This window comes from Saccopteryx leptura, chromosome 10, assembly GCF_036850995.1.
Source record: "Saccopteryx leptura isolate mSacLep1 chromosome 10, mSacLep1_pri_phased_curated, whole genome shotgun sequence".
NCBI classification, from domain to species: Eukaryota; Metazoa; Chordata; class Mammalia; order Chiroptera; family Emballonuridae; genus Saccopteryx; species Saccopteryx leptura.
In genome coordinates, this window is record NC_089512.1 from 45169086 (window position 1) to 45183485 (window position 14400).

The 14400-nt window shown below is 38.3% G+C and overlaps 1 protein-coding gene and 1 non-coding gene across 3 annotated transcripts in view; both read left to right on the forward strand.

Annotated features, from left to right (window-relative positions):
* RASA2 (RAS p21 protein activator 2) overlaps nt 1-14400 on the forward strand; it is a 149896-nt gene that overhangs the window by 72453 nt on the left and 63043 nt on the right. For both annotated transcript variants that reach the window (XM_066350484.1, XM_066350485.1), the window contains exons 6-9: nt 5750-5833; nt 8325-8397; nt 11485-11561; nt 12527-12628. In XM_066350484.1, coding sequence (XP_066206581.1) covers nt 5750-5833; nt 8325-8397; nt 11485-11561; nt 12527-12628 — 336 coding nt within the window. The remainder of the gene's footprint in view (nt 1-5749; nt 5834-8324; nt 8398-11484; nt 11562-12526; nt 12629-14400) is intronic.
* On the forward strand, nt 2292-2367 carry TRNAA-UGC (transfer RNA alanine (anticodon UGC)). Its single transcript has one exon. It is a non-coding gene; the product is annotated as a tRNA-Ala (tRNA).

The following is a 14400-nucleotide window of genomic DNA, read 5'->3' on the forward strand; positions in this document are numbered from 1 at the left end:
CTCTGCCCATCTGGATCTGTTGCTCTGTTGCTCAGCAGCCGAGCCATTTTAGCACCTAACGCAAGGCCACCAGAGCCATCCTCAGTGCCCAGGGCCAGCTTGTTCCAACTGAGCCATGGCGGCCAGAGGAGAAGAGAGATAGAAGGGACAGGGGGAGGGATAGAGAAGAAGACGGTCGCTTCCCCTGTGTGCCATGACTAGGATTCAAACCCAGGAATTTTTCATGACAGGCTGACGCTCTACTGCTGAGCCAAGGAGCCAGGGCGTGAAAATCTCTACTTTATAATTGGCATGTTTGGACCATTTACGCATCTATTTAATATGAGTTTATTGCTCTGTTTTTTTATTACTAATCTTTTCTTCTGCCATATCTAATCTTCTGTTACTCCCCTTACTGTGTTTTTCTTGTTAGACCTGTGTTTTCCATTGCTAGACTTTAAATTTTTAATGTCTTAATATGTCTCTATCAAACATATGAAGTACAGATATAATAACTGCTTTTAATGTCCTTATTTTCTAATTCTATCATCCATGTCATTCCTGGTCCTGTCACTGTTGATTTGTTTTTCTTATTCACTATGGATCATAGTTTCTTGATTCTTTATGTTTTTGCTTATTTTTTATTGGATACTAGACATTGTGAAGTTGCTTCATACTTTTGTAAGCACAGTAAGTCCCTGGGTTACAAATGAGGTAGGTTTTATAGGTTTGAAAATGTTTAAGTATTTATATGCACAGAAAGGTCAAAATACTATTTTATGACAAATATCTGTCTTAAAGTTGAATTTAGTAGGAAAATGTACCTGTTCCAACTTATATACAAATCAACTTAAGAACAAACCTACAGAACTTACTTGTTTGTAACCCAGGGACTGCATGTATTCACATGAATATACTTAAGGATATTCACATGAATATATTATACTTAACTTACCTCGAAAGTTTTGATTCTTTTTTGGTTTGTTTTTAAGCTTTGTTAGATGGAACAAGAGTTGGCCTTTGTGGCTTATATTTTCCCACTATTGAGGCAGCACCCATGAATTACCAAATTTTCTGTGGCCGGTTAGACATCTTACTAGCCATGTCTGGGCTTCAGGAATTTTCCCCTTTGCTCTTATCAAATAGTTCTTGCCCAAGCCTCAGGTAGTTTCCTCATAAGTGTGTTTATCAGCACTCAGCTGAAGGCTCTGGGTGGATTCCTATAGCTCTCTGAAATTTTCTTTCTCTGCATGCAGCTTTCTTCCCTGCAGTACTCTGCCCTGGGAACTCGGGTCACCTGGGTCTTTCCCAACTGACAGTTCTCCCTCTTCTTCCCCGGGAAACTGTACAGCTGAAAGCTGGGACACTTGGAGGGCTCACCTTGTTTATTCTCCTCTCAGAGATGACTATCCTCAGCTGTTTTTAATTCTTTAAAAAAAAAAAGCCTGACCAGACTGTGGCGCAGTGGATAGAGCATCGGACTGGGATGCAGAGGACCCAGGTTCGAGACCCTGAGGTCACTAGCTTGAGCGCGGGCTCATCTGGTTTGAGCAAAAAGCCCACCAGCTTGAACCCAAGGTCGCTGGCTCCAGCAAGGGGTTACTCGGTCTGCTGAAGGCCCGCGGTCAAGGCACATATGAGAAAAGCAATCAATGAACAACTAAGATGTTGCAACGCGCAATAGAAAACTAATGATTGATGCTTCTCATCTCTCTCCGTTCCTGTCTGTCTGTCCCTGTCTATCCCTCTCTCTAACTCTCTGTCTCTGTAAAAAATAAATAAATAAATAAATAAAATAAAATAAAAAAGGTTTTATTCAGGTGGGAGAGTAACTACATTCCCTGTTACTCCATCTTGACTGAACATTGTCTTTTAGTTTAAAAAACAAAATCCAAGAAAAAGATTCAACTCACTCAGTAACTAGTAAATTAGTTTGTACTAAATTTATCTTCCTTTATAGTTTCTAAAATAAAAAATTATTAATACCAAATCCTTTATATGTGATATGTAAACAAGATATAATTCAGTATAGTGTGGTTTTTTTTTACATTTTCTGTTCATCTATGGTTTATGATATATAATTGCTTGATTTACCAATTAGAATAGTTGTATCCTATGTGTTAGAAATATAATACACTGCTCACAAAAATTAGGGGATCAGAGAATGTGCAAATACTCCAGTCCTTTCAGCCTTTTGTATAGTGAATTTTTACCAATGAAATAAAAGTTGTTTTTGCATCTCATTTGCATAATTGAACAACTTTGACTTGTCATTTGCTTTTCTGATGTTCTTGTTTAATAAAAAAAATCAGGCCCTGGCCAGTTGGCTCAGCGGTAGAGCGTCGGCCTTGCGTGCGGGGGACCCGGGTTCGATTCCCGGCCAGGGCACATAGGAGAGGCGCCCATTTGCTTCTCCACCCCCCCTCCTTCCTCTCTGTCACTCTCTTCCCCTCCCGCAGCCAAGGCTCCATTGGAGCAAAGATGGCCCGGGCGCTGGGGATGGCTCCTTGGCCTCTGCCCCAGGTGCTAGAGTGGCTCTGGTCACGGCAGAGCATCGCCCCCTGGTGGGCAGAGCGTAGCCCCTGGTGGGCGTGCCGGGTGGATCCCGGTTGGGCGCATGCGGGAGTCTGTCTGACTGTCTCTCCCCGTTTCCAGCTTCAGGAAAAAAAAAAAAAAAAAATCAAATGCTTCTTTTTTTATCCCTTCATATTCATTTTGAAATATCCCCTAATTTTTGTGAGCAGTATATTTCATAATATATGTAGCAAATAAAATAATCTATTTATAGTATTACTTGTTTTTCACAAAATTCAATTTTAAAACATTTAAAAATTGAGTATTTCTGATGATTTTTATGGGCTCGTACTTTTGGCTTATAAGTATTATTGTTTTGGTTTGTATAATAGAAGTCTTTGTACACTGAACTGCATTTTTCTCATTTTTTTTGTATTTTATAAATTGCAGTGAATTTTTGTAATTAAGATTTCTTATAATTAATGAGGTAAATTTTGTATTGCAAGGTAAGGAATACAGCATACTCAGGCACAGTGGGAATGTAGAAGAGCACTAGACTTTAGAAACAGTTAAGAAAGAAGTTGAATCTTGGCCCACTTCTTACAAATTTTGTATTACCTTAGTAGCCTTATTTTATTACTTTCTCACATAATCTTTTGGAGCCTTACTTTCTTTTTAATTTTTATTTATTTATTTATTTTTTACAGAGACAGAGTGAGTCAGAGAGAGGGATAGACAGGGACAGACAGACAGGGACGGAGAGAGATGAGAAGCATCAATCATTGGGTTTTCACTGCGCGTTGCAACACCTTAGTTGTTCATTGATTGCTTTCTCATACATGCCTTGACTGCGGGCCTTCAGCAGACCAAGTAACCCCTTGCTGGAGCCAGCGACCTTGGGTTCAAGCTGATGGGCTTTTGCTCAAACCAGATGAGCCCGCACTCAAGCTGGCGACCTCGGGGTCTTGAACCTGGGTCCTCTGCATCCCAGTCCGACGCTTTACCCACTGCACCACCGCCTGGTCAGGTTGATGTTGTTTTTTAAAATTTAAAATTTTATTGATTGGTTTTAGAGATAGGAGAGAGAGAGAAACATCAATTTCTTGTTCCTCTTATTTATACATTCATTGATTGATTCTTGTATATGTCCTGACTGGGGATAGAACCTGCAACCTTGGCGTATCAGGGTAATCCTAACCAAATGAGCTACCTGGCTAGGGCTCTGCTGTATTTTATTTGCTAGAATTGAATAACTAAGTCAAGCCCATAGCCAACAGGAAAGAACTAAGCTTCACCTCTTGGGGGAAAAAATATGGAAGAATTTGTGGAGATATCTTTAAAACTACCATAGCACAGTTCTGGGCACATAGTAGGTACTCAATAAATGATTAGATGTTATGATTAGCTTAGCAGACAAATCCAGTTCTTGGTGAGTCAATTTCTAGGCAGCTTTTAGACACACCCAAATTTTTTTTTTTTTTTTTTTTTTTTTTGTATTTTTCTGAAGCTGGAAACGGGGATAGACAGTCAGACAGACTCCCGCATGCACCCAACCGGGATCCACCTGGCACGCCCACCAGGGGGCGACGCTCTGCCCCTCCGGGGCTTCACTATGTCGCGACCAGAGCCACTCTAGCGCCTGGGGCAGAGGCCAAGGAGCCATCCCCAGTGCCCGGGCCATCTTTGCTCCAGTGGAGCCTCGCTGCGGGAGGGGAAGAGAGAGACAGAGAGGAAGGAGAGGGGGAGGGGTGGAGAAGCAGATGGGCGCTTCTCCTGTGTGCCCTGGCGGGGAATCGAACCCGGGACTTCTGCACGCCAGGCCGACGCTTTACCACTGAGCCAACCAGGAGCCTTACTTTCTTTTTCACAATGGCATTATGGTACTCATAGAGACTCTTCTCAAAGGCAGTTGTGAGAATTAGATGCATTTTGTGAAAATAAACTGCAAATGCTATATAAATATTAGGTGTCATCTTTAGGTTTGGTCTGAAGTAAGTTTCACACAGTGTGTACAGTGGGAGAGTGACTGTTACCTAAGCCTAACATTAATAACCAGAATAATTATCTAGGCCTGAGCTTTCTTTGGTTAGTCTCAGAAAACTTTTGAATTTGATTTTTGATACCCAATTTAATAGAAATGAGTCATTATCATTTCTGTCTTTGCTCAGCAGCACCGTTGGTACTCACCACATATATGATCGGTGGGTTGTGGAGAGAAATAAGGATGTTGCTCAGTAGCCCACATCTTTCAATGAAGAATACTTTTCAACAGCACTCAAGAATTTCTCTTAGGCATTAGGAAATTCAATCCCTTAGATGTTAAATTCATGAACTTAATTTTTAGTGAAAGAAAATTTAGCAGATAATTAAGTCAAATGCTATATTCTCTATAAATACCAATGACTGTGACCCATGGAGTGGGTTAGATGCCTTGGTGTTTATGGTCTATAACATCTTTAACAGAAAGATGCAGGACCTATGACTGAAAATCGAATAAAAGGCTACAGAACTGTGTAAGGCTTGCCCTCTATATATGAATCAGATTTTAAGTGGAAACCACAGTTGTTTCCTTGTTTCTCATTCATGCTTTAGCAGAGGATGTGATGCCATAGATCTGGCTTAGTTTTGTAGTTTCTCCTTTAAGGTTCACACCGCTCTCTTTTCCTTTGTAGAAGCCACGGCAGTTTTAATGTATTGTCAAACCACAAAATGTACCTTATTACATATTTAGTCCGGATATGTGTGCTAAATATTATTTAGTAGTCTCAGTACTGATTGTTGCATTCTAATATAACCCCATTTTGGAAATGCAGCATAAAGAAATGCATATATACATATATTTGGGGTAGATGGTATATAGGCATACAACTGCAGGCATATGTGGGAAACAATTTTAACCCTTTAAATATGTTAATTTGTATTTAAAGATAATGTTTTTGGCCTTGGCCGGGTAGCTCAGTTGATTAGAGCATCATCCCAATACTCCAAGGTTGTGGGTTTGATCCCCAGTCAGGGCACATACAAAATTAGCCAATGAATGCATAATTAAGTGGAACAACAAATCAATGTCTCTCTCTCTCTCTTTCACTCTTTCATTCCCTCTCCCTCTCTCCCTCTCTCTGCCCCCCTTCCTCCCTTCATCTTTCTCTAAAATCAATAAATTTTTTAAAATTGTTAATGAAAAATAAGAAATAAAGATGTCTTATATTGTTTACCCTAAATATCATATGTTCATTTTTTTTTTATTCTTCCTTAGCATCAAGGCATGCCACGGGTTGCCTCTCGTAAATGGACAAAGCTGTGACCCTTATGCAACAGTTTCTCTAGTGGGCCCTTCCAGGTAATGTTTATTGAATTATGAGATTTTTAAGTTTTAAAGTTTGATGCAAGAGTTAAAAAATTAAGGTTCTAAGAGAAAAATACTAAATAGCTATTTATGACATAAAGTAACGCTTTGAAAGAGAAATCTTTACTGAGTTCTATAACACCCTTGTAAACAACCAAGTCTTGTGTTTTTTTTTCTGAAGCTGGAAACGGGGAGAGACAGACAGACTCCCGCATGCGCCCGACTGGGATCCACTCGGCATGCCCACCAGGGGTGGTGCTCTGCCCACCAGGGGGCAACGCTCTGCCCCTCTGGGGCGTCTCTCTGCCCCGACCAGAGCCACTCTAGCGCCTGGGGCAGAGGCCAAGGAGCCATCCCCAGTGCCCGGGCCATCTTTGCTCCAATGGAGCCTTGGCTGCGGGAGGGGAAGAGAGAGACAGAGAGGAAGGAGGGGAGGGGGTGGAGAAGCAAATGGGCGCCTCTCCTATGTGCCCTGGCCGGGAATCGAACCCGGGTCCCCCGCACGCCAGGCCGACGCTCCACCGCTGAGCCAACCGGCCAGGGCCCCAAGTCTTGTTTTTATAGAAAGAGAAAAGGCGTCATTTCAAATCTGCCAGACCCTTAAGCTTCGGGGAAAGAACAACATCAGTTTTATAGTTGTTAAAGTATACTTTAAAACATAAACTTGACCTTCTTTATTCATTATCAGCCCTCCTTCTGGCAAATGTCTTAGATGTTATGCAGGTAAAATCTTGTTTTGATAAGTGCTAGCACAGAATAAGGCAGATTTCATATTGTTATCTGGAAAGCAGCTCAGGACTAAATATTTCTTTTCTACTCAGGGCATCTGTGCTCTACAGAGAGAATTCAAAGCTGTAGAGAATCTGCCCAAGTACCAGAACATGGTCAAATGCACTGTAACATGGATTTAAATTTATCAGGATAATTTATGGAAAAACCTATAGCACTTTGTATTATTTTTATATTTTATAGCTTTGTTATGTTTTTTTTCAGACCCTAACTAGTCTGAAATTTGTCTACAACTGGAAGGTTTAGAATCAGGAAACAAAGAGCAAAATATTTTCTGTACACAAACACAACATTCATACACAGACACACACCCCTTCTCCCCAATCCCAAGCCCTCTCAGTATTATTATTTTTTAGAAACTCACTTGTGAGTCACTTTGAAAAATGTATTTGAAATGGACTTGTATGTGTGTGTAAAATACTGAGCACCATGCCTGTACTTACTGGGTGTTCAAACAATAGTATGCTATTATTATAGATGGTTTTGGATTTAAAAGGAGATAGATACCCAATCCTATAACATTTGTGCTATCAGAGGAATTTAGTTGTGCGTGTTAAAATTATTTAACCTAGTGGAGCTGTGTTTTGTTTCTTGTCTTTGTTTATAATTTATACCTGACAGGCGAATTCTTAAATGTAATTGTTTAGTAACATAAAGATAGAAACTATTTGGCATATGAATTTTTTATAAAAAGTCACTATTGGTTTTGATATTATAATTGCATAAGATGTTGATATTGAGGTAGGTTGGGAAAGGCTGCATGGGACTTTCCTATACATTTCTTTGTAACCTCCTGAATCTATAGTCATTTCATAATAAAAGGTTTTTTATAAAGTCACTTTGTAGCTGAAGCCCAAGAACTAAACTGAGTTAAGAATGTTTTTTGTGCCTGACCAGATAGTGGTGCAGTGGATAGAGTGTCGGACTAAGACACAGAGAACCCAGATTTGAAACCCCAAGGTCACTGGCTTGAGCATGGACTCATCTGGCTTGAGCATGGGTTCACAGGCTTGAACATGGGATCATAGACATGACCCATGGTCTCTGGGTTAAGCCCAAAGGTCTCTGGCTTCAACCCAAGGTGTTTGGCTTAAGCAAGGAGTCACTCACTCAGCTGTAGCCCCTGCCCCCCAATTGAGGCACATATGAGAAAGCAATCAATAAACAACTTAAGTTGCTGCAATGAAGAACTGTTACTTCTCATCTCTCTCCCTTCCTGTCTGTCTGTCCCTATCTGTTCTTCTCTCTGACTCTCTGTCTCTGTCACACACACACACACACACACACACACACACACACACACACACAAGAAAAGAAGAATGCTTTTCATGTTTCTCAGGTATTTTTCAACATAGGTAAATCTTACTGTCTTTCTCCTACTATTTATTCTGAATTGCTTATATAATAGACTGTGTTATTAAAACTTCCTGACATAAGGTTGGCAGTTAATCTAGTATAGCCACAGAGAGAGAGAATAATATAATCTTGCTATATGTCAGAAATACAAAACTTGAATATTCTTTGATTTGAGTTTTTAGGCACCTAATTTCCCCCCCAAGTAATATTTAAAACTACAGTCTTGGCTGAGGCAACTTAACAGTTAAACAGAGGTCAGACTCCCCTGGTTGGAAATAGCATGTTTTATAATTGTGTACTGTTAAGTTCTACAAGGTAAAACTCTACCACATTGGAACAGGAATGATCAAAAGAAGACAAAAGTAAAGAAGAAAACAAGCAATCCGCAGTTTAATGAAATCTTTTATTTTGAGGTAACTTTTTGTTTTATATACATACTAACATTGAATATTTAATACTAAATGCTGATTTACTTTTTTCAAAATACGGCCATAGTAGTCATTTTACCAACTAATGCAACTAAGCATTTCTCTCCTGAAGAACCATATGCAATGCAGAGGCTAACTATATAAAGCAAATGAAGGCAGAGCTGTGATTGACTTGGGGATGGGGAGATCTAGGAGCCACACCCATTTCCAAATCATCATCAGTATCACTCCCTTCTCCATAAACCCCACCTCATCCAGCATACCCCCAACCTGACAGACAGTGGCCACAGAACTTTCTGCAGAGTACTGTTTGAATACCACTAGTGAGGTAAATACAATATCACTTGGGAGATCTGAGTCTAGTGCCAGTTGACTGAACAAATCACTAAATGTGAGACTCAGGTTTCTTATCTTGTGAAAGGATAATTTTGTGAGAGAAAATAGTAGCAGCCTTACCTAACTGATAGTTTTTATGAGGCACAAATGTGGGAATGCTTTGAGACTAAAGCACACTCTGTGGACCCATGCTTATTCTCAGCGATCTTCAGCAGCCTTGAAGTTACCCCAAACACAGTGCTTTGGAGTTCATTACTGTGGAGCATTCTTAAATTTATTAAAGAAATCCTTTTTCATACTATTTGAAAACTACAGAAAAAAATTAAAATAAGTCATTCTCTATTCTAAAAGATTGCATTCTAGCTATAGAACATGTTGCATTTGAGATTTACATGTGGGGTAGATTTGAAAAAAATGTTATATTTTTTGCTTTACCATTTGTGTGGGTGTTTTTCTTGGTATTTCTAAGTGGAGAAAGCGAGGGCACCTCTAACCATGCCTGATTACTGTACTTTCATAAAGGAACACAGGTTGAGGAAAATGCCAAATTGAAGTAGGAAGAATTGTGGGGGTGGAAGCAAGGGAGAAGGAAAAACAAAGAAAATGTACCAATGTGAGGCTTTTCTTGCTATATCCAAGCATATCTATTAGGCCTTAAAACATTCATTCAAAGGGCACTTTGTTGAGCTGATTATAAAGATATGGTTCAGTATTTGTCTCTAGCAGAGCAAGAGACACAAAACACGTGCGCGTACACACACGTGTGCACACAGCAGTAAAATGCAGTAGGTATTGAAGAGGCCAGATGAGTTCTACTCCAGCTGAGTTAGTAAAGTCAGAGGAAAGAGAGTGTTAGAAAGAAGGAATATTTTTGAGACTGAAGAGCAAAAAGTTGTGTCCAAAGAATAGCAAGTAGTGATTTGACTGGAAGGTTTGTACAAGAGAATAACGGAAACTAAGCTTTAAAAGATAGAGTAGGACCACCTAATGAAAGGCCTGAGTGCCTGCCTGAGGTGCTTAAATATTAGCCAGTGAATGTTTTTGAGTCTGGAAGCGCTAAGAGGAATACAGTTTGGGGAAGAATTAACCATGATCTGTGGGCCAAATGATTGAGAGAGAGAGACAACAGAGATGAAGAGACTGTTGTAGTTTAGCTGTTAATAAAACGGGGGGGTGGAGGAGGAAATGGATGTGATCCAAGAGAGTAATATGAAAATGGAGAAGAAGGGAGAGATGAGAAAGAAAGGGCAAAAGGGAAGATAATGAAACATTGGTTGTAGAAGAAAAGACACAGGGAGGGGTCAAATGTTGTCTTCATGATTTCATATCTGGAGAAATAAAAAAGTTAAAAGAAGGAAAACAGAAGTGGCTCATTTGGGGGCATGGTGAGCTTGAGCTCTGACATGTAATATCCTCAAATAAGCAGTTTATGCCCAAAACTTGAGATGTGTGATGGTTGCAAATAAAGCCTCAAGATTTGCTCACAGGGAGTCAAGAAAGCCAAGGAAGTAGAGGTACACAGTAAAGGAGAGAAACGAAGAGGGTCGGTTCTGGCATTCATTAGGTATTCAGCTCTGAGCATGTCTCTTCATTTCTGTACTTTAGCTTCCTCATTTTCGAGATGAGGATAATAAATCTAGCTCTGCCTGCTGCAGAGCAGTGATCTGATGAACAAAGGAGATAATGGATGTGAAAGCACTCTGTAAACTGTGCAGCACTTGCAGCTCATAGAACAAAATAGAAAATAAAACCTTAGAGAAAAGCCATGCTTTTATAGGTTCTGTGAAAGAAGAAGTACCAAAGGAAGAAGCAAAGAGAGCAGAAGGTTGCCAGGATAGGGCTTGGGCACACTCCAAGAAAGGAATGTTTCTGGGAAAGGAGGTGCAGTTGTGTGATTACTTGTTCATATGGGGGGTCAGTGAAGGTTAGAACTAAGAATTCATCAGGTTTGGTGGTTAAGAGCGGGGTTTTAGGCAGGTTACCTGGAAGGAAGCCGGATTATGAAGAGTTACTGTAGTAAGTGGGAGATGAGGAAGAGGAGGCTGTAAGGATAGGCTCTAGTTTTGAGATATTTGTGAAAGGAAGGAGGTAGAAAGACCATAATTTAAGGGAAGAATTTTTCTCAGACTTGAGTAAGGTGAATAAGCTGGTAAAGAAAACTAATTAAAAGAGACCGAATGCTTACTGCATACTAGGTATGGGTGGGGTAGTTTTAGAAAAGGGGAGGATCATCTCATCCTGTTAAGAAGAGGATGAGCAAATGCATCAAGTAGAAAGGCCTTGGTGGGAGTGGACATGTCCAGGTGTACTGTAGTTGAGGAAGTTCCTGTCAATGGCCTTGTTATTTTTAGTAAAAATGTGAAAAGGAAGTATAGGGTGGCATTGATATCTTGAGAAATTGGGACAGTGCATCTGCACTCAAATAGAACATTTTTACTCTTTGAGTCACCAACAGATTACAGATGAGGCAATGACCCTGATGTTACTTTATATTGAGTCGATAAAGAAGGGTGTGGACATAAAGTTGCTTTTGATATTTTTGTACCACCTTATTCTTAACTTTTCTATTACTTTCATGGCTGTTTTTTAATTTAACTTTTGGGTAAAATATTGATTGCCTATGCATTTTCCTCTGTTTATAATAAAATTGAAAATTTAGGGATGATGGTTTTATCATCAGTTCATGTAGGAAAAAAAATGCTTAAAAATTTTTTTACTAAAATACTTTGTTTACAGGTAACCAGATCAAGTAGTTATACCAGAAAGTCCCAGTTCCAGGTAGAAGAGGAGGACATTGAAAAGCTAGAAATTAGGTATGTGTCTTGGGGTTTAACAGAATTACTTTTTTTGTGCCAAAAGATAATCCTAAATTTAACTGGAAAAGGGGTACCAAGCTTAATAGAATTCTCTTTAGCAGGTTGATTGATGAAACTTAGAGGAACATAAATCTAAGTTAATCCAAATTATCTTCTCAAAATCTGATTCTTTATAGAAATAGTTAAGGTGTATTTATTTTGTAAACACAGATTAACTCATTTCACCTATTAATTTTTATTTTTTTACCAAATTTAATTGCTCCTTAAATTTCTGAATCATAGCATAATGGATGCAAAAAATATATGAAAAGTAATCACATATTAGCCTATTTAGAAATAATTTTTTCATTCTTCTTAACATATCTGCTGTCTAACAGAAATTTCAGTGAGGTAAGAAGTCTTATAAGATAATTCAACAGGTGCATGTGTTTGAAGTTTGTGCTTTTCCCTAGATCTTAAATATCTATGCTTTTTGGGAGGGGAAACTTTTTGTAAATGCATGTATAGGTGTGTTGTTAACCGTGTGTTCATCTAAAGGGTGTATTAATCACAGATATGGAATGATCAGGTAATGTATTTTTCTAAATTACCTATTTTTACACATTAACTGATTCTAAATGAGAAAGAAACTGTAGTCTTTGTTGGTTTCTTTTCTCAAATTCAACAAAGTGACTCTGTAGTCCTTATTGCTACAGGTTAAAATAAAGCCTAGGCTTTGAAACTAAGAAACTTAAGTGCTCTCTTTTAGGCTATTCAAAATGGTTACTTTCTGTACTTATAAATAAAAGCTACTGCAGTATTTTGCTTTCTTAGTTTAGATAGTGAAGTATATGACAATGCTAACATTTAAGCATGTAAAGTTAATGTTATAATACAAATCAAAGTAATTTTAAGCCATTTGATGGTGTGTGTTCTCTTAAACGTTGTTTGCAAAAAGAATAAAGCAAGTTTAAAATTTTCAGGATTGACTTGTGGAACAACGGAAACCTGGTTCAAGATGTTTTCCTTGGTGAGATTAAGGTTCCTGTGAATGTGTTAAGAAATGATCTCTCTCATCAAGCCTGGTAAGAAGACAAACATTCTAGTGATCGCTCTTTAATATATTATATATATGCAAATAAATGCTCACTTATAAGCATATTCTAAAGTTGTAATTGAATAAGCCAAAATTATTAACATTAATTGATTTGGTCATTAGTTTATTGTTGCAAAAATATAAGTATATACATTGATAGTTTTTATGACGACCTCTGGTACTGAGACAAAAGTACTGAACTGTCTAGTGATAGTTTTCTGTTCAAAAACTTAAGTCCTATCTCTAAGGGAGAAATGGAAAACACTTAAGGCATTACATGAGAGTTGCCCATGTAAGAAGATGTTTAGTCACATACCATCATCTACAGTTTAGAAGCCTCATTAATGGTCATGAAAACTGTGGATTCTTGAAGACCAGTGGTTTATTGAAGGGAATCAGCTTTTTCTGGGATCTAACCAGTGATTTGCTTCACCACAGCTCCCTGAAATGCAATGGAGATGGCCCTGATGTTATTTTCTAAATGTCTAGGGTTTTAGGTGTTATTGAGCTGATTCAATTAATATATTTTTCAGGAGTTCTGGTGGCTCAAGAATAGTCACAACATTATTTTCCCTTTTATGACTCTTAATAGTGACATTAAATTGAAAAAAAAATAGTGACATTAAATTGATACTAAATTAAACTTAATTTTTGGATATTAGGTTGATGTTAGTTTCCTTTGCAGAATTGATGTGCATCGTTTGTTCTATCAATGGCACTCTACAAGCTGTCTATCCTGTCCCTTCCAGGAGTTTGCCCCGCAGCCCTCATGCTAGACTTGGGTTTCAGCTGAGTATAAAAGAACATGCTTTCCTCATTTGCTAAACTTCTAAAGCCCACTTTTCAGAACTCAGTTTCAATTGTCTGGAAGAGGATTTAGAAAGTAAGCCTTTAGCTGTTTCTTTCCACAGGCACCAATCTCATTTGTCTTTAAAAGAGCCTACCTCTCCTGATTGGCTGTCAGACATTCTTCAGTTTGGACTCTGTGGTCCACAAGCAGTTATCCCTTGAAGACTGATTTTTAGACTCTCAAAATTTTTTTGTTTTTTTCTCTTGCTAATGCAGATCTTGTCATATTGCATGTCATAATTTTTAAACTGCATTGGGAGGCGATTACACTTAGTCATTATGAAAAATTGATGGACATTTGTCACCTTCTCCCCCCCCCCACACGTCTTCTTTCACCTTCCATAAAACACCATACATTTTAATATGAAAAAATTTTAACTCAGTTTGTTAAGTCTTTAAAATTATATGCCAAAACTACTTGGTACAAAATAAAAAATAAGTTGTACCTGCGAGAGCCCCTCAAAGTGAACTTGAAGTGTGCCACATAGCTGTATTTTAAGTAAAACTATCCCTTCAAATTTAGCAGAATTTTTTCAACTCCCTTGGCAAGATGAAGAACACTAACAAATTCATTATATTCCTATAGATTTTTTTGCCAATAGTCTTTTAAAATATTTTGAAGTAACTTGCCAAAAGTATAAGTACTAAAATATACCTAGCACAAAATAGGAACACTTGCTAATTAGTTTATACTCTCATACATGTAATGAAATATAAAAAATAAAAATACTATTTCCTTCTAAGTTGAAATTAATAAAACGCTTAGCCTCCTTTGTCAATTGTAGAGCTATAGCATCCCCTTGTGGGATTGAGGGTAACTGCATGAACACTCAAGAAAAGCTTTATTTACCTTCCAAGATTTCAGGCATATTCTTTTTAATCTTAATATTAAGAAAAATGTAGAATAATGAT